Source organism: Aedes albopictus, chromosome 1 (assembly GCF_035046485.1).
Source record: "Aedes albopictus strain Foshan chromosome 1, AalbF5, whole genome shotgun sequence".
NCBI lineage: Eukaryota > Metazoa > Arthropoda > Insecta > Diptera > Culicidae > Aedes > Aedes albopictus.
This window is the reverse complement of record NC_085136.1, coordinates 144265441-144289862: the sequence shown is the minus strand read 5'-3', so window position 1 is coordinate 144289862 and position 24422 is coordinate 144265441. Positions and strand designations below refer to the sequence as shown.

The window sequence follows — 24422 nt, the reverse complement described above, 5'->3', positions numbered from 1 at the left end:
TGAAGATCAGGGACAGATGTACATACCCCATAGGCCTGTCCAGCTTTTCAAAAATGTTCTCTGATTCTCAAGTCCACCCCCATATTTTGATTGGCATCCTAAAAGAAGTAACTGGTCAAAATTTCAGCCAAATCCGTTGAAATTAAGAGGTGCATCAAATCAATTTTGTGTTTTTCGACTATTTTTGAACTTCAAAAAATCATAACTACTCTAAAACATGTCAAAACTTAATTCTTTCGGCAGAAATTGAAAGCTATACTTGTCTGCTACAACTTCTCCGAACAACGTGTGCCAATAAAATTGAAGGAAACATGTGTAATTATCACATTTGTAATCAGAAAAACCTTAAAAAGTTGATTTTCTGATAGATTTCGTTCTGGAACACCCTAATATACTTAATAAGTTGGATTTTTCAAAACGGCAGCATATTCTCCAATGTTTTTTGGTTATTTGCTTCTTTGACACCAATGCTGTAGGAGTTGAGCAAAAATTACTAAAATTCGTGAAAGTCAAATGTGGCCTAAAAACTAGCTTTTTGGAGGCAATCACGTTGTGGCGCGAAAGTGTACTGAACGTAGTAGCTTTGCTTCCAAGTAGTTTGCCTTGGCTACCCCCTACCACGGGTGATAACAAACAAGCGCGATGACAGGTGTTGGCTATCATATCAGTGCTGACGCGATGCCACTTTTTGCGCGCCAAAGCGTGATTGCACCCGAAAAGCTAGTTTTTAGGCCACATTTGGCTTTCACGAATTTTAGTAATTTTTGCGCAACTCCTACAGCATTGGTGCCAAAGAAGCAAATAACCAAAACACATTGGAGAATATGATGCCGTTTTGAAAAATCCAACTTATTACGTGTATTAGGGTATTCCAGAACAAAATCTATCAAAAAATCAACTTTTTAAGGTTTTTCTGATTACAAATGTGATAATTACACATGTTTCCTTCAATTTTATTGGCACACGTTGTTCGGTGAAGTTGTAGCAGACAAGTATAGCTTTCAATTTCTGCCGAAAGAATTAAGTTTTGACATGTTTTAGAGTAGTTATGATTTTTTGAAGTTCAAAAATAGTCGAAAAACACAAAATTGATTTGATGCACCTCTTAATTTTAATGGATTTGGCTGAAATTTTGACCAGTTACTTCTTTTAGGATGCCAATCAAAATATGGGAGTGGACTTGAGAATCAGAGAACATTTTTGAAAAGCTGGACAGGCCTAATACCCCATTATAGCATACAACACAAACTAACAAAATGTTCTCAACAAATTACAAAACTGGAGTGTGTTCCATGTAACAATTGAAGAATTTTCCATGAATTAGAGAATGCAATTAATAGAAAATTCTTTAAACTATTTTACAAACGTAACAGTTACTTTACAAACGTAACTACTACTACTAAGTTGTACTTCCTTATAAACGTAATTCTGGCACTCGAACGTTGATCAGCCGCCCCTAACAAGGAGAACAGACGCTGTTGTGAGCCGCTCTTTCTGGAGAACAGGCGCTCAGGTTTGCAAAAGAAACCCTCCCCCCTAAATCATCAATCTCCAACGAAAAATCTACCCGGGGTTGATTACTCGATCTTCTCTAAGTTTACTCGCCGTTTCCGGCCGGTGTACCACGAGAAGGTACGGATAGGAGATGCTGAGGAGGGTGTTAAAACATGAAAAGTCTTTCTGGTTTAGGAGTATAATAAAAGCACTAATCTTCGCCACTGCTCTAGTCTTCGCCCCTTCAATGCAAATCCCATTTTTTTGTATGAAGTGATGAAATTTAGAACCGAATTCTTAAGGGCTGAAGTCTAGTGCCTCTACCCTACAATAAAATTTGATGAATTTGGGAGAGTAAGATTGTTCCATAAATACAGAGCTGAATATTTAGGTGCGCTAAATATCCAACTGTCGTTTCTATAATGAGCAATGCCAAACATCCCTACATCTTTTTGCTCTTGCACATATCAAACAATGGTCTAGAATTTTGACCGCCCTTCTTACTCGACGTCTCCACTAGACAGAAATGTCACATCCCTCAGGAGGTAGTTAGCTTTATCAAGGGATTGCCACTCTAACTTAGACAGTCTCTGCTCATCAATGGCAGATGGTTCGAAAGTTCAGTCATCATACAAAGTATTCATGTGGCATTATCCATTGTGGTATTCTGGGTGTTTAGAGTAAAATGGTATATCACATTAATTCTTAAGAATGGAAGCAGCTATCTTTAACTCTTTCACTAAACATGATTATTTGATTATTGAAATGTTCCATGAACTAACCAAAGATTGACATAGTATTCGCGACATTTAATCAGGGTAATATTTAAACATCGATTGACGCTGTTTAGCGAAGCCCTCTAATAGGTTTATTAAATCATTCCAAATTTTAAATTACTGTTGCATACATCAACTACTAATTGACAATTGATTTCAAACAAATAATGGTTTGTTGTTCTTTGAGGAATTAGCCCATTTGCAGCTTTTTATGCAAGTTTGATAAATCTTAGAACCAGGGCGCACAGTCATTGACAGAAAACAACATGAATTTGATTTGATTATTCATTTTCGCTCTTCATCTTCACACAGTCAGTCAATTCGTTGTCATTGAATCATTGAATCATTGAAGCCGATCGAGAAACATCTTCATAATTACCTACGTTTATGGCTACGATTCCCACCAAAAAGACTTTACGAATATCGAAAGGAACAAGATCTATGTAAATCACCATCAAATGTATTCGAAACGTTTATATTTTATCAGCAATTTAACACTTCGTAAGATGTTTACAAATATTCATTGACTTTCATTCGGTTGACAAACAAATATCGAGCAGCTGAATATGAATATACAAGCAAGTGAATGACAATTGCCACCCAGTCACCTTCAACGCGTCTGCTCAAAAATTTTGTGCACTGCTTAGAATTGAACGCTTCAAGCTGTGAGAAGAACCAAAGACATGTTTCTATTTTTCTTCACAGTTCCTAAGATGCATTTTTCAATGGCAAAAATTCATATCAGCTCCTAAAGTTGAACTCATAACTATTTCTATCTGATCCCTCAGAAGTCAGATCTTTTTCCAAAGAAAATCTCTTGGGAAATGTCCAAAACAATGCTTAGAAAACTATTCATGTTAGTTCGGTAAACTGATGAAATGTTTACCATCGTCGAGAACATAAAAATACTCACAAGTTCCAGCTATAAGATCGAAATAGATAGAATAGATTGTATTTTTCACTAGTATGATGGCAAACAACATCAATCAGCAACCATTCAGAAATGTGTAGCCGTCATGTGCCTCTGCCCACATCCACTTATTGTTTAGATCTCATCACCTTCCTTTAATACACCATGGATAGGATTTTCCAACAAAGGAAAAGAATGTGTAAATTTAATGGAAAAACAAAGATTACCGTAGAGCCGACCTACCACACAAAAAAAAACGTCATCTCTCATTCATCTCTAACATAATCTGTCAGAAATTAAAAAAAAATATTTCAAACATGGATCGCATTTGCTTCAAAGCTGATGTTTGTTTCAAACAGTTCAATTTTTGTGGCCTGAACGAAGAGTCAATTTGTTTGAGTTTAGCTCAAATATATATTTTTTTTATTTTATCATGTTTTTTTTTCTGCGTGGAAATTCACAAAATCGCAAATTCAAACCTTCCAAAACATGTTTAAAACGAAAATCGATATATAGAACAAAATCAAGAATTTTGGTATTAAAGTCCAATTGCGACTCTTTGGATATTGTTTCAACTTTAGAGGATACTATCAGTATATTTATTCAATAAACGGGACATTTTATATACAACAAAAATCACTTGCACCAACTATAGGTACACTGTTCCTATTATGGTGGTCATATTCAACATTGATCCCTATAGTTACGCATCCTTGTGGGGTCAACCACTAAAGGGCCTATTTGATACGAACGCCACAATAGTGGTAAAGTGTAGTTAACCTTCCGTAACTCGCGCGGTTTGCCACCACCGTCAGCACCACGCTAATGCTGAGTATAAAGAGCGAGATTTTTTTAACGTGTTGTACATAATACAACAGCGCGATCGCTCGTGGGTTAACAAATATTAATAATAATAACTTAAAAACCTGTGGAGCGGAAATGGTGTGATGGTTAGAACACTTGACTACCACGCCAAGGACCTGGGATCGAATCCCACTCCCGACAAAATTCACAAAATGTGAGTTCTTCCATCGGAAGGGAAGTAAAGCGTGGGTCCCGAGATGAACTAGTAGCCTAGGGCTAAAAATCTCGTTAATACAGATAAAAAAAAACTATAAAAACCTTACTCCCACTATAGTTGCAAAGAAGCAAAACAAAATAAAGAAAATTAATTGGTTAAAATGGGTTTCTGGACAAATATTAATAGCACAACCACTAGGGAAGCGTTTACCCTAGAAATTGCTGAATCTTCAGCGGAACTTTGCTGATGTTCAAATTCAGGAAATTGACCAGTTTGCTGATAATCAACAATTCGTATTGCTGAATGGAATCAGCACAAATTCAATAGCAAAGAATATCAATTACCGGCCAAAAAAATGGAGTATAGGATATTTTGACCTGTGACCAAAGTGTTGATTTACAATTTCGAATACTCATTTATATTTTCCAGCTGTTGAATGTTTTCAACCTGTACTAATTTCAATTTCGTGTTTTCTTCTCTACTTTCTCAGGGATCAATCATCAAAGCAGCTGCACAACAGCACACAAGTAACGACAAAGGCACCAACGGTGCCAGCACTGCCGAGGATGATGCCTCGGGCGATAAAGACCACAGCACCTCTGCCGGCCTGGTGGCCTTGCGCAGGGACAATCAGCATAAAGATAGTGCACTGAATCAGTGCATCAATGAGCTTACTTCGAATCTGCATCAGCGTCGCTGCGTCAGCAGTGACATTTCATCCCCCACCAAATCCTTGTCGATGTCCTCCTCCTCCTCGCCTACGTCGACAATGGTCACATCATCCTCCGAAAAGACTGGTGTACCAAATAGTGCCAACCTTAGCAATCACCCACAAGACAACGCTTCAGAAAGCGGACAATCCCGCTCACGACGTTCCAGTCAAAGCGATGCACTCCTATCATCCCCCAGTCATTTTGTAACCGTAATTGAAGTTAAGGAATCTTCCGAAAATGCTTCCAAGGCGGAAGAATCGAAACGTAACTCAAGTGCTGCCGCAACACCGGCTCTGCCGGTAAAAGCCACTAGTGACAATAGTAATAACAATCCAACCACAATCATCCAATCCACGACCACTGCCTCCGGCAAGCCCAACAATTACGAAAATGTATTGATCAACACAAATCGGGGCAGTTGTGAAAATCTGAACAACAATAGTGTTCACCATGGCCACATGCTGCAGCACCAGTCATCACAGCAGAACAACAACAACAACAATTCGGTGAGCGAACACAGCACATTCCTGACGGATGCAGGGCCAAAGCATCCGAAACCATCGGCACCGCCCTTGATGGGCTCGTCGATTGCCGAACGAACGTCACAGCTTATAGGCGGCGGACCGGACCTCAAGAAGAAGGTTCCACCACGGTGAGTACTTGTTTGTTTTTCGGGAGATGCTTAGGGAATTATTGAGCGCTGTCTTTATATTAGGGTAACAAATTATGATGTTGGGTTGGGGTGGGCTAGTACCCGAACTGGGTACCCAGTAAAATTTTGGATCTTTTACTAGTAAGCAATTCAAAAACTCATTCATTTTTGGATTGTGAACGAACTAGAACGGTTTGACTCCCGGTATTTTGAAAACAATGATATAGTATCACTGGGAAATTTCTAAAGAATTATTACTACGTGGACATCGAACCATTTGTAAATGCATCAGAATATAATTTAATCATCTCTTGACTATCCATTGAATTAAAAAAAAAGTTAGCCAATTAGAAACAGATTCTCTTTTGGATACTGTGGTCACTGTTGAACCGTGCATAATCATTTATTCATTCCAGCAGAGCCTTTTTTCGGCAGGGCTTTTTTTGGCAAAGCCCTTCACAACACGAATTTTATATTTCCTTCAAGCACTATCCCTGGGGTGGCTATTTCGAAACATATTCCAGATGAGATTGCAATATCGTTATCAAAATTCGCGAAATGACCTTCGGAAACGGCTAGATTTAGGGTTATCCGGTGAGCTCATCCTAGAACCGGTTCTCCGGGGGTGTTTTGTGGCCTATATTCTGAAATTTTCAAAACCCCAGACAGCAATATGGGCATCAAAGTGAAATCTTAGTAAGAATCACAGCATATTTTTCCCAAAAATATTTAGTAGTTTCTCTAAAATGAATGTCCCAATATTGAATGTTCATTTATTTTGCGTCTGATTTCATTGTAGCAAAAAGGCTTGTACCTATGTAAACCTTGAACATATTTTCTACTTCATACGGACTGAAACTTAAACACAGTACAGTTAAGAGGACCTCTCCCAGCAGTATAAATGACCACTGATTGTGTTGACCCATTTGTCGTCATGGTAAAATTTATGAATGGAACACATGTACTAAACTGCGACGACGGTAACCCACGCTGCTGTGAGGCCAACATTGCTCAACCAGGGGCGACATGTTTCGTGCATCCTGTGCCCGTAAAGCATTTCACCCCAGAAAACGAAACCGACACAAAAAGGCAACACATACTATCAATCTGAAAGCGCTGGTCACGTGACCGGTTTTCGTTACCATTCTCCCTCCATATGACGACGTGTTATTGTTCCTTTTTTGGCTTATCGTAAAGTATCCCTTTCAATTTATGAGTCCAGTTTGGAAGATTTTCCAACCTCGAAAAAAAACGTCCATTCTTCCTGTTGTTCCTCAGCCTGCTGATAACTGAATTGGACATTCATTAAATTTTCGCTTTTCTCTTTCCGTTGACATGTTCGCCTCAAGTGGGTACGAGATGTGAGCTCTGATGCAAAAACAAAAGGGCTTCTACCCAGTCCCGAATCGGGGAAACTGGTTTCCTATTGCAGCAGCAGCAGCAATAGTCACGACCGCCGCCGCTGCGCGAGTGCTGACATTTCGAGAGCGCTATGAAAACTATGCCAGTCAGCCCGCACCCAGGATGTGCACTGTAACTACGGACTTACAGACAGATATGTAGGTACCGAGACCGACTCCTCGCGATCAGGCGACAATCGCAGAGAGTGCTTTTGATAAAGTTTGCTTAAGTAGGTCATGCAACGATGAACCTGTTCTCTTAACTTTAGGGCACTTGTCACACTCGCCGGGTTGAGGGTAGTATAATACTTATGCTTCTCTAGGAGCCTAGTTATTGTCACCGCTTTGTTCAACAATATTGTCGCGATGATGGAACACTTCAAACAGCACAAAGGGTAGTTTTGGTCATTAACATGTTTCGGGACCAACCAGAGGAAGGACTTAGATGTTGCTCCCCATCGGACGAATCAAATGATTGTCCGTGATGGACTTCGATTTCATTTTCGCATCGTTTTTTGTTACAAACCGCCAGAGAACCAGTGGCGATTCCCTAACCTCAAATCTACCTGTTCAACGAATGTAAATTCTTGAATTTTCTCAGCAAATTGGCTTGTAATTTGTAGAAATTGACAAGAATGGCAATATGATTGCAATATGATTCTGATCCTGAATCCTCTGTATTTGTAAGTTTTAGGGTCGATGAACAGGTAAAAACTGAGGTTTCGAGACGCCACTGCAGAGAACTAGGCGGTAGAAGATGGAGGCAGTTTTCTGATGGTAGTTTTTTATGATTCCTCGTTCTAGTGAGATTTTTTTTTTTTTCATGTTTTATCAAATATCCTAGTTGTTCTAGTTGCTGCCATCCTTTTTGCCTTTTGTTGGTAGTTCCAATGTTGATTTATTGACAACCTAACTTATTCTTACTTTCATAAATGATGATACTCAACTATCACACTAGTTATAAACTACATTTCTAAAAAAAAACCTCTTTTGGAATTAATGCTAGTAATTTAGCTAGTCTGATATTTTGCTTGAACTTAATGTTTACAGTGTAGCTTTTCATTAACAAAAACAAAATAAAACAGCCGTGGGCGAACCCTTAGAGGTATCTCTATTGAAGAATTCAAATAGAAATTGCTACGAATCTCAAGAGGTATCATAGGAGAAGTCCTTGACCTTGATGAAATTTCTGGCATAATCCCTGGAAGAATTTCTGCAAAAATTACCTAAAGAATTACGGTAAGTTCTGAAGAAACCTCTAGAGTAGTTCCGGAATAAACCCCTTTGAGTAATTTCTGAAAGAATCCCTATTGCAATATCTGAAGAAATCCTTGCGAAATTCCTGAATAATATATCTCTGAAGTATTTCCTAGAAGAATCCTTAAGAAACTTCCATTTATGTCTCTGAAGGAATAACTGATAAAATTCCTGGAGAAATCGCCGAAAGAATTCCCGAAAAAAAAGTTCTTAGGGAGTACCTAGACCAATTCTCTGAGAAATCCCAGCAGAAATGAACTGGTGGTATTTTTGAAAAAATCCCAGCAGGATTCCTGAAGCAACCCCATCAGAAACTCCTTACAGAATCCCTAGATAAATTCCAGGACATTCCTGGAGTAATTCTAGGAGAAAATATTGAATAAAATTTAACAGACATTGATGGAGACATTCCTAGAGAAGTTTCTTTACAAATTCCTCTAAAAAGTCTTGCAGGAATATCAGCACGAGTTCCTGAAGCAATCCCAGCAGGAGTTCCTTAGAGAATCTCAAGAAAAACCTTCTGGGTTTATCATAGGAAAAATGCCTGAAAAATTCTTAGGGAGTAGTGTGCGGTAGTTCGGCAGCAGCAAAGCTTCGCGCGCTTGCTTTGTTAGATTTTTGCGATATTTTCTTCTCTGTGGGGCTCCGACGACGACGACGGGACGCCAAGCAGTCAGTAGTGTGCGGTAGTTCGGCAGCAGCAAAGCTTCGCGCGCTTGCTTTGTTAGATTTTTGCGATATTTTCTTCTTTGCGGGGCTCCGACGACGACGACGGGATGCCAAGCAGTCAGTAGTGTGCGGTAGTTCGGCAGCAGCAAAGCTTCGCGCGCTTGCTTTGTTAGATTTTTGCGATATTTTCTTCTCTGCGGGGCTCCGACGACGACGACGGGACGCCAAGCAGTCAGTAGTGTGCGGTAGTTCGGCAGCAGCAAAGCTTCGCGCGCTTGCTTTGTTAGATTTTTGCGATATTTTCTTCTTTGCGGGGCTCCGACGACGACGACGGGATGCCAAGCAGTCAGTAGTGTGCGGTAGTTCGGCAGCAGCAAAGCTTCGCGCGCTTGCTTTGTTAGATTTTTGCGATATTTTCTTCTCTGCGGGGCTCCGACGACGACGACGGGATGCCAAGCAGTCAGTAATGTGCGGTAGTTCGGCAGCAGCAAAGCTTCGCGCGCTTGCTTTGTTAGATTTTTGCGATATTTTCTTCTCTGCGGGGCTCCGACGACGACGACGGGACGCCAAGCAGTCAGTAGTGTGCGGTAGTTCGGCAGCAGCAAAGCTTCGCGCGCTTGCTTTGTTAGATTTTTGCGATATTTTCTTCTCTGCGGGGCTCCGACGACGACGACGGGACGCCAAGCAGTCAGTAGTGTGCGGTAGTTCGGCAGCAGCAAAGCTTCGCGCGCTGGCTTTGCTAGATTTTTGCGATTTTTTTTTTCTTTGCGGGGCTCCGACGACGGGACGAAGTGTGCGGTGGACGCGTCGTGGCTCGAGTCGGTTCCGAATTTTTCGCTCTCCGTCGGCGCCCAATACACTTTTAGTGGATAATAAATATTTTTTTTTGCATTAACACAAAAGAGTGAAAAATGATAGTTAGGGCTCGCCGGTCGAGAAAAAAATCCGGGCGCCGACAAGTCAGTCGCGTTCAGTGTATTTCTGTGTGGAATAGACTAAAGGTCTCTGCTCCCTAGTGGAGTGGAGACGCGCGATATAATTTTCCTTTTGGCTAGTTTTTGCGTCGAAAAGTGGTCGGTTGTTAACGGCGGTTTGTGTATATTGATCCATTGTCAAATCATATCACCAACCATAGGTGACTCCCGGACTGACAATGTACCTTACCCTACTAACAAAAAATTCCTTCCTGAGACAAACGTGGAGATGCAGCGATTCGCGGTCTTTTTAACAACGTTTGTCTTACTAACATTCCCTCCCATCCTCGATGACCGTAAGGACGTGGCCGGCGCCGTTATTGACCTTATTAAAGTTGAGAGCTCTCGAACTGTGTACATTGAGAATAGTAAGCTAGTCCCAAGCCCTATTCATTGGTTCCTTGTGCAATTTCGATTGCTCTGGTCAATCACGGAGTAGCAACTACGAATTGTGCGGTCATCTATGCTCATGCTCATGCTCATGCTCAAAATGCCTGAAAAATTCTTAGGGAAATATCTGAAGAGTTTCTTATAGAAATCCCCGGAGAAATATCAGCAGGATTTCCTGGAAGAATCTCGGCAGAAATTCCTGAAGAAATTGCAGTAAGAATTTCTGAAAGAATCCCACTACTATATTTCTGAAGGAATCGTAGCAAGAATTTCTCAAAAAAACGCACTACTAATTTCTGAAGAGTTTCCAATATGCATTTTTAGAAGTCCCAGAAGGAATGACTGGAGGACATTTTAGAGAAATCTTTTGAAGAATCCCAGAAATAATTCCTGAACCAATCCCAGCAGGAAATGTACAGCATAAATTCCTAGAGATATCCCAGCAATAATTTCTGAAGGAATCCCTGGAGGCATCTCTGAAAAAGGAGCAAATTTTACATTCTTTCATATTGGACGAGAAGTTCAAGAAGTGATTAACCCAGCGTCACTTGTTTGAGGATGTCTTACTTATAATCACATCAACAGTCAAGTTCCAGTGGCATCTAAGAAAAAGAGTCTTTCAGCAATTTGAAACTATGAAACCTTTTGAGTTGGATGGGGTTAGGTGCTAAAGTAGCAGAAAGTTAGCCGACTTTTTATTTTCTAGCCCACTAATGAACCAAAGTATGTGTGGAAAACATGAAAAAAGCGAGAAAACCTTAAGTGAGCTTAACAACGACAATGGTATTCAACAATTACTCATTTCATCATACACAGAGGAATTTAGGTAAGGTACACCGGGGCAAGTTGAAACGGGTGGGGCAAGATGAAACAGCGGATTAACATGATGTTTTCTAATGATGATAAACAATTTGATTGCCATAACACATAATTTTTGATTCAAACAATCTTTTAGTGAAGAATAAATTTCCAAATTGTATTGAAATCTGTTTCAAAACTTCACGTTTCATCTTGCCCCGGTGTATCTTAGAAAATTGTCGAGGGACTCCTAGAGAAATCCCTAGAGGAATTCTCGGTGTAATATCTGGACAAATTTCCGGAGGATTCCCTGGAGGGATTCCTAGGGAAATTTCTGGAGGAATTTCTGAATTTATTAACGGCAGATTTGCTGGAGGAACTTCTGGAGTAATTCCGCAATAAATCGTTGATCGAATAAATCCTTGGTGGAATCCGTACAGTAGGGGGATTAGGGGCATAATGGACACCCTAAGCAAATGAGTATGTTAGGCCTGTATAACAGACAAAAACTTAATATATTATCAGTTGGCTTACAACTTTAACTTGTTTCCTACGTATTTCAATCATTTACAGCTGCTAGAATGTCATTATTGTGAAGAAATAATGAATTGAAAACCGTGTGTTTTTTGGGGCTGGCAGGGAAGGTACGGGGCGAAATGGACACCCATCGGGGCATAATGGACACCCCTGCATATTTTATGCTGTATCTTTGAGAATATCGACCAGTTAAGTTATTTGTCTACGGAGATCAATACCACAGATATAATACTCCATCATAGACGAGTTTACATAACTTCAAAGTTAATTAAATAAACTTTAGGCTAAAATAATCGGAATGATTTTTTTCAAACTCTCTAAAACGCCTAACAGTATGCAACGCGCGTACATCCATTCATAATTGCCAGTGTTCATTTCGCCCCGAATCGACTACAACATTGAAATTACTATTTTCAGTAAGTTCTGATCAAAAATATAATACTTCATCCAATGCTAAATCTGCGTATACATGTAGATAAGCTAACAATTCACTTGTTTGTATGGTGGACACACTCAAACACTCGTAATACCTTATTTGCTGCTGCTTCGAAATTATAAGAAATCCACCATATGAAAAACATACTTCAATTTCAATGATATTTTGGTTATTTTGAAGGAATATAAAAGGTACTTTTGAAAAATATAACAATGACTTGTTCCTTAACATTTATGCATTAAAAGTTTTACATAAAAGTCAATGGTTTCCGTAAAAACAGGGGTGTCCATTTCGCCCCGGGTGTCCATTATGCCCCTAATCCCCCTAGTATTTGGAGAATTCCTAGGAAATTCTCTAGAGAAATTTATGGGGAAATCTCAAAAGAAAACTCTTGCAATATTCTTGGAGGAATCCATGGACAGGGTGTCCACTACCTGGAAAAACCTGGAAAACCGGGAATCCTCAGGGAATTTTATTTAACAGGGAAAAAACCTGGAATACTCGGGGAATATCGTGAATACTCAGGGAAATTTTGCACCGATGAAAAAAACAATAAATATTGGGTCGTCAGAATAAAAAGAAGCGAATTTTATTATTCGTAGATCTACTCAAAAATAGAGTCCATAGAGCTTATTACATCATGGGTCTGAACAGAAAAGTTTTCGATTTTGTAGTGTTGGTGTATCGATCTAGAAAATCGGCTACAACGATATTTCCAGAAACTCTGTCATTTCTGGAATTTCTTTGGAGGTTCCTCTTGAAATTTAATTCCTCGTGATTTAATTTTCACCACATTTGTCTTGGTATTCCTTTTTGAATTCCTCCCGGAGATTCTTCCGGATTCCTACCGGCATTTTCCAAGATTCGAACTTTGCTTTCCGGGACTCTTCCTTGAGAATCATTTAAGATTCCGGAATTCCGATTGATTTCTTCTGGAATTTTTACATACAGAATTCTGGAGTTTTTATCATACAGATCATACAGATTTTTTCTAGAGATTTTTCTAGTGTTGCTCTCAGAGTTCCCGTGGGTTTCTACCAGACCTGGATTCATACTCTCCACAAGAGTTACTCTCAGGATATAGCGCAGATGTTGTCGCGGAATTTCTGTTAGCGTTTCTCTCAGGATTCCTCTTGAAGATGTTATTCCTGGGATTTCTACTAAAGCTCCTCCAACGGTTTTAGGGAGCTTTTCACTAATTATCTGCAGGAATTCCTTCCGGGATTTTTTTTCCAAAGTCTCTCCTGTGATTTCTTCAAAAAATTTAGATTTCTTCCAGAGTTTCTCATTGAATTTCCACAGAAATTTCAGTTGATATATTTCCCAAAGGTTCTCACGGGATTTCTTTTGAGATTTTTGAGATTTCTCTTGGCGATTCTGCGAGAAAGATTCCTTACGGTGTTGATCTGTGATGTCTCTCAGCGTTTTTAAGAATTTATCACAGACATTCTCCTAAGATGTTTTAGAGACTTTTTTGGGATTTCTGCAGCAGCTACTACTGGTATTTCTCAGGGAGTTCGTGCCGTGTTTTTTTTTCGGATATTTACCAAGGATTTTCCTTGTGGTAGTTGATTATCAAATTTCTTGCAATGAGATTTTTTACAGATTTTCTCGTGATTATTCCCAGAAATTTTCCTGGAATCACTATCTGAAATTATCCCTGGATTCTGGTTGCTTCTTTTTGGAATTTCTTTAAAAATTGCTACAGAAGTTCTTGCTGGATTTTTTTCAAAGAGTTTTTCGCGGAATATCTCCTGAGACAACTTACGTGATTTCTTGTAAGAAAAATATCTAAAGGAATCCCGGTCAAATTTTGCGGAAATCTCCGCCAAGACTTATTGGAGTAATTTCTAAAGCAACTACGAAAGAAATCCTTAGAGAGACTGGGACTCCTCGGAAAAAAATTCCGGGATTATTCCCAGGAGGAAATTTAACCTTTCAGGACGCGCGCCATGAAGCAACCGAAACTGCACCGACGAGCGAGGTTTTTTGGTAGTGTTGTACTCTAGGGTTAAGGCTGAATTCTGGAAACCTCTAAAAGTAATCCCGGGGAAAACTACGTACGAAATCCTGCGACATCCACGAGAAATATCTGAAAACTGTCTCAGGAAGAAATCCCTGGAAATTCTAAAACAAAGTCTTGGAAAACTATCCCAAAACCACTAAGAGAAATTCCCGCGAGAACTTTGGAAAATTTTTGAGATCTCCGGTAGGAATTCAGCAAGAAAGAAATTCCGGGTACATACTCTAGCAGAGACCCCGTGAAAAACGTCTAAAACCTAAAATCATGAAAAACCTCGGAAGGATCTATTTATGGAAGCAAATAAGTAAAAACCTCTGGGTATTCTTAGGTAAACTGGAGAAAGCCAGAAAACAAAAATCTTTAATAATTTCAAGAAAAAACTGCGAGAAATTGCAAATGAATTTAACGTAGGTATTCTAGAACGATTTGAAGGAAACGAAAAATTTCGAAATCTCAATATTACTACACCACCAGCACAGAGTACAAACATCCAAGTTCAAATTCAAAACTGTGGATGGAATTTTACGGTCATTGGAATTACTGGTTGAACTCCTGAATATTCAAAAGAAATTTGTTAAACAGGTCTTGGAAGAATTCAGTGATTTGGTGAAATCTCTTAGATGATAAATCTTGCGCATTTCTTCTTAAATATAGTTAACTTAAGTTTTGCTGATATTTCTGTTTATGTAGTTTTTGAGAAGTATAGAAATTTTATAAAATTTGTACTTATTTTTGACTTGTCAACATTTAGAATTTCGCCCTGGAAAAACCTGGAAAACTCAGGGAATTTTATTTTGCCTTATGAGTAGACACCCTGATGGAGGAACTCTTGGAGAAATCCCTGTATAAATACCAAGTGGAATTGTTTGAAAAATCCTTGTGAGTTTCCTGGAGAAATACTAGTCAAATCGCTAAGTAGATAACCCTAGAGACATTTCTAAGTAAATCTATGGTGAAATTTCTGGTGTAATCTTAGGTGGGATTCTTGAAATGATCCACCGAGGAATCCTGGAGTAATCCCTGTAATAATTCCTGGATAAATATCCGGTGGTGTGAAATTCCTGGAGGAACTCCTGGTTGAGGCTCTAGAGAAATCTTTCGAGAAGATTTTTGATAAAACTCTTGGATCAATATCTTGAAAATTTCCTGGATAAATCCCTTAATTGAGGAATCCCTGAAGAAATTGCTAGAGGAATCTCTGGAGGGATTCATGGATTGATCCCTGGTGGAATTTCTGGAGTAATCCATGAACAACAAACGCATAACAACAATGGTTTGCGTCTTACCGCAAACCTGAAAACCTGATTGATATATAACTCTTAGCTTACGAAAAAAACGCTGCCGAAAACGACATCATTCTATATATCTTACCAGGATTTGGAGGTGTAGATATCTTGACACTGACACTGCACTGTCTTATGGAATTTTCTCGAGCCAAGGTCAGCGTGAACAGTTAGTAATCTCAAACCAAGATCATCGTTGTCAGATTGTTTTTGTCTGCTGAACAAACTATGCTAAAAACGGCATACTTCTAACTTTTTAAAGTTTCGAGATAAACGTGTTTGAGCTTTTGGCGCCACCTAGCAGATAAATCCCGAACCAAAGACCCAATTGTCTGATTATTCTTAGCTTGCTGATCAACTTTGCCGAAAACGGCATCATTCTGTCTAATCAGGATTTTGAGATATAGGGGTTTGAACATGTTTGTTTCTGGCGCCGCCTAACATAGCGGAACCAAGGTCCGCTATGACCCAGATATGCTCGCTGAACGTGCACTACGCCATCGTGATGCGCCTAGCGTAACATCTTAGGAGGATTGAATTGAATTTGTATATAATTAACTAAGTTATATAACAGAATTCTGAAAATGATAGTTCCTGCTCAAACTTTACTCACAAATGCAATAATAAATATGTTGAAAATTAAAACAAAAGATATATTTGTATAATCAATCAATGTAATTGATACTTACGACAAATTTATTAGCTGGAGAAAATTGTAATTAATTAAAAGGCACAGAATTGAGAGATGAATTTGTGAAATTCGCATTCTGGTAGGATTCGAACCCACGACTCCGTATTCGCTAGACATGCGATTTAACCAACTAAGCCACAGAACAGGTAAAGATTCAGGGGAATAGAAAGTCAACTGACTCCGAGCCCATATCATGAGCATTCCTTTTTTTTTCACAAATCCATCCCTCTTTCTGCTTAGATGCCAATCCATAACAAACAAGTGAAAGCGAATTGTTTTTGAATTTTATTTGTGTTCTTTAATGTTTCTATTTTCCATTTTTTTTTGTTATCTGTGAGCACCTGGGAAAATGAAAACAAAGGAACGGCGCTGAAATCATTTTGTTTTCAAATAGGATGAATTTGGGAGCGTAGTATTACTTATGACACCGGGACTCTATTGCACAGCTTCGATGATTGTATTACTTTTCGCAACTAACCTAGTTTTTTCGAATTGCAGTTCTCAAATACGAGAAATAGAAATGGAATTTAAAGTTTTGCTTCTGTTATTTTTCGGCCCAAGATTGGCATGTGTTCGTTCGTTTAGTGAGCATATTTCATGGAACTGCATTGCGGGCCTGTGCATGTTCATGACGCGTCTGCTAACATCGAGTGGAAAATACGTCAAGTACACATTGCCTCTGGCCCTTTGATTTGGTGTGAATAACCGCACATATTCCATAAATCAGAACAAAGCAGCAGTTCAAGTAGATTGTCAGTAAACAAATTCTCCATATTTAACAAACACTGTCAACACGTCAGTCAAAGCTAGCGAGTGAGTTATTTATTTCATATATTTCGTGGGATGTTCTACGTTTTGAATTTGAAACGTCCGAAACAAATTTAACTGGATCATTTCAACAAGATGTGAACATGCGGATCCAAATGGTCGAAGCGGTGAAATCGCGTGCTTTTAGCAAGACCATGCTGAGGATGACGGATTCGATGCCTGGCCGGAATGGAAATATTCTTTACTTCATTGGGTAGAGTATAAATAGTAGTGCATAAACACGATACACAAATGCAAAATGGCAAATTTGCAAAGAAAGTTATTAATTATTAACTGCGGAGGGAGATAAATCAGCATCGGACTGAAAATTTGCATGATAAAGCTTATACAAACAACTGTGGGAATGCTCATAAAACACTAAGCTGTGGAGCAGGCTTTCTCCCAGTTGGGGCTTAATGCCAGAAAGAAGAAAAACTGAACATGAGCTATAGTTTTTTTTTTATTCTAATGTATTTTTTATCACACAGAATTTAGCGATTACTGTATTGCTACTACATATACTGGTAAACTGGTATTTTTTCCTATTGCAGTTTTCAACAGCTGAAATACGTCATATGAAATCAGCGAAACTTCTTTTGCTTCGTCACATTTGCATTACGTGCACGACATATGAAAGCATAGGAAGAAATTTTTATCACCCCTCGTCCCGCCTTTTTTTATTAGTCGCACACAAATTTATTCACCTCCACAACTAGATATTAGTTCATACATACTTCGTCATTCCCTCCAGTTTTGTCTCATCTAACGAGCGTGTAGCGTGAATCGCAAGTCAGTCCCATATGTATAGATTCTCTAGAAGAGACAGCCAAGCAAGCAAAACAGTGACATACCTACTGGCTTGCGATTCAACACGGTAGCCTAGAGAGGATATAACCAGGCGAGTGAAAAAAAAAACACCTGGCTTGAGCTAGTGTGTAGGCTTCACCTTTCAACCGCACAAAAAGCAGATAGAGGCGCGCGTGACGTCCGGAAATTTGACTGCGGCGGAAGTCCTTATGATTGTGCCGCAATTGGGGGGTGAATAGAAATTTTCAATTCATTGGGAGGAGGTGCTGAGAGGAAATTTCAAATGAGTCAATCAGAGTCAAATGGTTTCCAATTTTGATAGCATAAACGGTTTAGGATGAAAGGCCCCACAGCTATACAGAAATACCATGTTGAGGAAATAGAGAACGACAACCAAAAAGAAGAAAATGCTGAAAGCATCTGCGTTGAATTCCTAGGTGATCCAGGAATCCAAACAAATCTACCAAAGATTACATGGTGAAAATACGACAAACTATCAGCAATTCATTTCTTCATTTCATTACAATACTGTCCAAACTGTTTCCAAACGTTTCGTGGCCTTGTTGTTTACGATTTGGACTTTGAAAAATTTCGTCGGCTTCCCATAAATAGGTAGTGTGATTAAATTCAAAATGTGGGTACGTACGCGTAGAAAAATGTGCTTATTTATGATTTGCTGGTCGGACTCCTCCAGAAGTACCTTCTGGGATTGCTTAGTTTCTTTCGGGGTTTCTCCAGGAAATACCCATAGAAATCCTTCCTACGATTGCTTCTAAAACTCCTCTCACTGGTTCACCATAAATTTCCTCTAGATTTCCTCCAGGGGATCTGTTTGGGATTCCTAAAAGACTTGCTCTCTGAGTTCCATCAGGAGTTTCTTCTGTGATTTCTCAAGGAGTTCTTTCTGGGTTTTCTCCAAGAGTTTCTCCCTTCTGATGATTCCTCCTTCTAGGATTCCTCCAAAAGTTCCAACCGGGATTCCTCCAGGGGCTCTTTCCAGTATTCTTCCAAACATTTCATCCAAAACTTCTCCAGGGTTTTTGTTAAGATGCAGCAGTGTCTCCAGTAGTATGGGACAAACATCAAATTCTCGCTCCAGTCGACTTTTTTGATTCCATTTAGGTCCCATATGAACTGTGCAAAATTTCAGCGCAATCGGTGAAACTATAATTTAGCGCAAGCGGTTCAAAGTTTTCATACGATTTACTATGGGAAAAGTTACAGTTTCAGATAAAAAATCCTAGTGGTCGTCCCTTGTCTCCTTAATTTAAACCAATCAACGTTTCTTGTAGAAACATCAATTATGAAACTCTCCTTCGAAGACCGCAAAACGATTGGATGCTTGTGGAAAAAGTTATTGATTTATTACCGATTAGTGATCTAACGAACGGCTTTTTGTTTTGTTTTATTAGCAGCACTGTAGCTGCTGCCTTGGCTGCTGATGCTTCTGGGGGTGGTGATGCCTCCCGCCACCCCATGCAATAACGGCAGCAGCAGTGCTGCTGATAAAACAAAACAAAAAGCCGTTCGTTGGATCGTTAATCGGCAATAAATCAATAACTTTTTCCACAAGCATCCAATCGTTTTGCGGTCTTCGAAGGAAAGTTTCATAAATGTTTTTTCTACAAGAAACGTTGATCGATTTGAATTAAGGAGACAAGGGACGATTACTAGGATTTTTTTATCTGAAAGTGAACCTTTTCCCATAGTAAATCCTATGCAAATTTTGAACCGCTTGCGCTAAATTATAGTTTCACCGATTGCGCTGAAATTTTGTACAGTTCATATGGGACCTAAATGGAATCAAAAATGTCGACTGGAGCGAGGATTTATTTTTTCCATACAAGCGTGTCCCATACTAGTCTCCAGTGGGTAGCGGTGGACTTCTTCAGTATTCCGAGCAGAAAAAATGTCTTTCAAAGCCATAGAATACAGGGATTCGGTTCGAACCAATGTTTGGGGCTCCGCAGTTCCTCAAACGGAAATTTCTTCCTCGCAACAAAGAGCACACGATTGTTCTTTTTACTTAAGTACTGTATTCCACTTAACTTCACGTTGCCGAAGCCACGAGAACGCCTATACTTCGATATTTATTAATATTATACACTTCATTAGAGCTTTTGCCAGCTCAAGCTAACTTCCAAAAATTTTTACTTCTTGACCGTGTGCCGAGTTAACTCGAACTGTTTCGACGTTCGATGGTAGTGCTCTCCTGTTATATTACCTCAAAGGGGATCTACAACGTTCCACAAGGTTCCTGAACAAAACATTCCAGAATATTCCTACAACCTGACTCCACTTTATGAAACGAACAAAGTCACTCACGGATCACTCATTCGCGGCATGCTAAAATTCACCCAACTGAGCGCCGTCGTACGTTTGCTTGCAGCTGTCATTAGGGCTGTTCATACATACATTTATTTGCTCATCATTACATTTAAGATAAGACATAATCAACAATAGTACGCCACAATACTGGGTTTGAGGTTAATGCTCTCCATCCTTGGTCACGTCCAATGCTCACCAAGTCACGCTCCACCTGGTCCGTACTCTCTGCGCTCCACGCCTTCCTGTGCCAACCGGATCAATCGCGAATACTAACTATTCAGGGTTGTTATCCGGCATTCTTATTACATGCCCTGTCCACCGTATTCTACCGGCTTCGGTCACCTTCTGGATGCTGGGTTCGCCGTAAAGTGCAGCGAGCTCGTGGTTCATCCTTCTCCGCCACACACCATTCTTCTACACACCGCCGAAGATCGTCCTTATCATGCGTCTGTCGAAAACTCCGAGTGCTTGCAGGTCCTCCTCGAGCATGGTCCTTGTTTCGTGTCTGTAGATGACCGCTGGTCTTATTAACGTTTTGTACATGGTGCACAAACAGTTTGTCATAAGCGGTGCATGTTGGCAACAAAGGTGCTCCGCAACAAACGCATATCAGGCGATGAAGGCAATAAAACAAACATCGCTTGCCGTGCGTGTGTTGATATTTGGGGTTTTCTGGCGAAATTTTCGACTTCCATTTGTTAGTTCATTAACAATTGAACTTAACAGAGCTGTTACATACCACAAAACCGAGTTTCAGTTGTAAAACAATGCAAAAATCACAATGTGAACATTCCTAGACAAATATTCCAACCGTTTTTGTTACGAACAAACTCGGGAGCGATCTTTGTCATAATCTGCTAACGAAATAACAAAGCGTTGTTGCCGCGGTGAATCTTTTTAAACCGCAGCTTCTCCTGAAGTCCGTAGTAGGCATAATTTTCACATGCGCCTTAGAATTCCACGGCTAGCATTATTGTCAGCCATCAGTAAGGATCCGAGATAGACGAATTCCTCCACCATCTCGAAGGTATTCCCGTCTATCGTAACATTACTACCTAGACGGATCCGGTCGTGTTCGGTTCAGCCTGCCAGCATGTACCTTGTTTGGTACTTTGTTTTGGACGCACTCACCAACAGTCCGACCTTTGCTGCTTTGCGTTTCAGGCGGATGTACAGTTGTGCCACCGTTCCAAATGTTTTGGCGATAATGTCCATGTCGTCCCAAAGCACACAAAATGACCGGATTTTGTGAAAATCGTACCCCGGTTGATGACCCCGGCTCGTCGCATTACACCTTCCAGAGCGATGTTGAAGAGTAGGTGTGACAGTTCGTCTCCTTGTCGCAGTCCTCGGCGAGATTCGAATGAACTGGATAGTTCACACGAAACCCTTTACGCAGTTTTGCACAGCGTCCATCTTTGCTTAAATCAGTTTAGTCAGCTTCCTGATTGTCCATAGCTCTGTGCGGTCGATACTTCCGTATGCCACTTTGAAGTCAATGAACAGGTGATGCGTTGGGACCTGGTATTCACGGTATTTGCCGTACGGTGAAGATCTGGTCTGTTGTCAACCGGTCGTTGATGAAGCCGGCTTGATAACTTTCCAAGAACTCATTCGTTTTAGGACGTTTAGCCGACGGAAGATGATCTGGGATAGCACTTTGTAGGCGACATTCAAAATGATGATCGCACTGAAGTTCTCACTTTTTTAATGGTGGTTTTTCTTGTGAATGTGGCAATTTACCCCTTCCTTCCACTCCTCCGGTAGCTGTTTGTTTCCATAGAACATTTAGCTATGTACTATAAGAATGTAGCGGATGATATTCTGATCTTGTGCGGTTATTCCATATACAAATTAGTGTTGAAACCACCTTGAAATTGGACCATATTAAGAGTGTCACTTTACGGTGGAAAATCGATCACGGTGGCACATTTCGAATCCACGGTGAAAAGGTTGTGGGTTAATCAAAAGCAAATCTCTTTCAACGACCTTATTGCCGGTGTCATTTTTTTCATCCCGAACATAACAGGTGTTTTTTTTACTAACATACTAACATTCAATTGTTTGTCGTTAAATCTTATTTATTTATTTATGTTCTAACTCCAAAAAACTCTTCATTTGTTCACTTCGCACGCCGCTACTTGTTCTTCATATGCATAATACATAAGATTTGCCAACAATCTTTGAAATCTCAATTACAATCAAAAGTTCATAGTTCATTTTTTGTATCACGAACTGTTTTTTGCGCGGTAAAACATGGCTCTATCAGGGAGCACCTCAGTGCAGCTTTGCATCAAACTAGGTGTACAGAAATACACGTAAAACCGCAAAAACTTGTTCCCGCTTTGAACAAACTGGTTCTGCAAAAGTATATCGCGCGCATGAATTTATTATGATGGTGCAGTCAGGTCGGGAGCCTTGCAGCTGCTGGGCTGCTTACTATTGGCACTGTTGGGAAACCTGAAGTCGATACATGTGAAGAACAGCTAGCATGAATGGAACGATGGACGGTATCAACCTGGTGGGATTTCACCGGAATTGGGATAACTGCAGCTCAATCCAGGCATCAAAGGTAGCATCTTGGTTTTATTTGCTGTTTCCGAGGTTCCGAGGGAAGGAAAGTCGAGGTATGAAACTAATGCAGCATCTTAGTTGGTGGCACACGCCACGTGTTTAACTTTTCCGAGAGGGCTGGCGTGTGAGTTTGCTATAGTACACCCATTTGGATCAGATTACCTTCTGCTTTATTGTGAAAACAACCTGTCGATGTCGGTAGGTTTGTAAGGTAAACCCACTTCTTTTTTTTTCTGCAACGGCATACCTACTAACACCCTTTATGCTATCCGAGTCATCCATTATTGGTATAGCCACTGCGGAAAACTATTGGAGCTTCGAGCTTCCTGAAGTGGTGCTGCAACATTCGTGTTTTACGTGACCAGTTATGAGGAGTGGAAACCACTCGGTCGTTTCAAATATGCGTATCTGAATAGTTGTGGTTACGTTTTATCTTAGCCGTACACTCTAAAAGGCATCGAACAGCATTTTTCACTTCGAGAATTAGTTATAAGATGTGCCACTTTTTTTGTTTGATTCATTTCAATCCAGATAATTTGCCTTTGTTTCAAGAAAATAGGCAACACTTTAGGTAAGTGATTCTTGATAAATGTTGAATACGGATACACATTTTGAAAAAAATAAAAAGCGATTATCATTTCGGAGTTACATCACTATGCTCAGGATCATAACAACGAGCTTGCAGTATATTATAGTTCGACTTTCTATTAAATCCAATGTTCATCTTAACAACTCTTCTCCTAGATGTTAGCAAAGAAAGTTCACGTTGAGGCATTGGAGTTTTCCGCTGTATTCCATATTTATTCGACTATTTTCCTCCTGAGGATGATGGCCGATGTGCGGGTATGGAGTGGATTCGCCTCATGAACCACGCATCGCGATCACGAATACGGCGTGCAGTGCATGTGTGTGCTTCCTGAAGACTGATAGTGATTCTCCCTATAAATTGGAGTCATTCGGTAGAAAACGAGTCAGTGCTGTTTGAAGATGTGGTACCAAACAATTTCTCTTGAGTGCCTTCTGCTTCCCAGCTGCTATAACACCAGATAGTTATATGGTGGCAAATGAGACGCCTTTGACATTAATTGTACCTTTTCTATGCGCATAAATTTTCCGCTGTAACGAAGGCGTTTTCTTTCGATATATGTGGCTCGTGATGCGTAAGGTCGTAAAAGGGCGAATGCTTATGTTGACCATTTTCAATGGTTTCACATTTGTTGACAGAAATAACCAAAAATAGGGTGGGTGATCCAAGCCCGGCTCCCTAGAGATAAAAGTTATAACGGTATTAAAACAGCATAGGTGCTACCGGAATAAAGGGAACATGTCAAGCCAGTGAATCAAAATTCAACCATCGCGCAGTTTAGAGATTTTTAAACCTTGCATTGCGATTTTCGAACGGTAACTTCGAGTCGGTAAACACTGCAACTCTGGTGACGCTCTATCATCAAACAGTTTTGACTTTGGGTTAGCAATAATTGATAATTCACGAGTTGAAAAGTACGCAACAAATTCAGCTTCCGTTTTGTCTACAACAAAAAATTTCGAGATCATGTCATTATCTGTTACCAGTAGGGATAAAGAGTAATCGTCGCACTTTCTTTGTTGCTTGTTTTGTGCCTCTTTTAACTGACAATTCTCTTCACTGTGTCAAGCATTTCGCCATCACCATCTGCACTTAGCGTAAATAGTATTTGGTAAGTATCTTGAACCCCAACAAGAATTTTCTTATGGGACCATCCATAAATTTAGCATTTTAGGGAATAGGGGTAGTGTTTCATTTAGCTGGAAACCATGTAGGGGTAGGCGGGGCAATATGGACACCCTAAGGTTATTGCCAACTTTACCTGGCAAGATGTCAAAAAAGTTTAGTTTTTTGATA

The 24422-nt window shown here is 39.9% G+C and overlaps 1 protein-coding gene across 3 annotated transcripts in view; it reads left to right on the top strand.

The window, feature by feature from the left end:
• Positions 1–24422, top strand: part of LOC109422772 (uncharacterized) — a 141298-nt gene that overhangs the window by 53407 nt on the left and 63469 nt on the right. For all 3 annotated transcript variants that reach the window (XM_062845541.1, XM_029861737.2, XM_062845540.1), the window contains exon 3: positions 4692–5566. In XM_062845541.1, coding sequence (XP_062701525.1) covers positions 4692–5566 — 875 coding nt within the window. The remainder of the gene's footprint in view (positions 1–4691; positions 5567–24422) is intronic.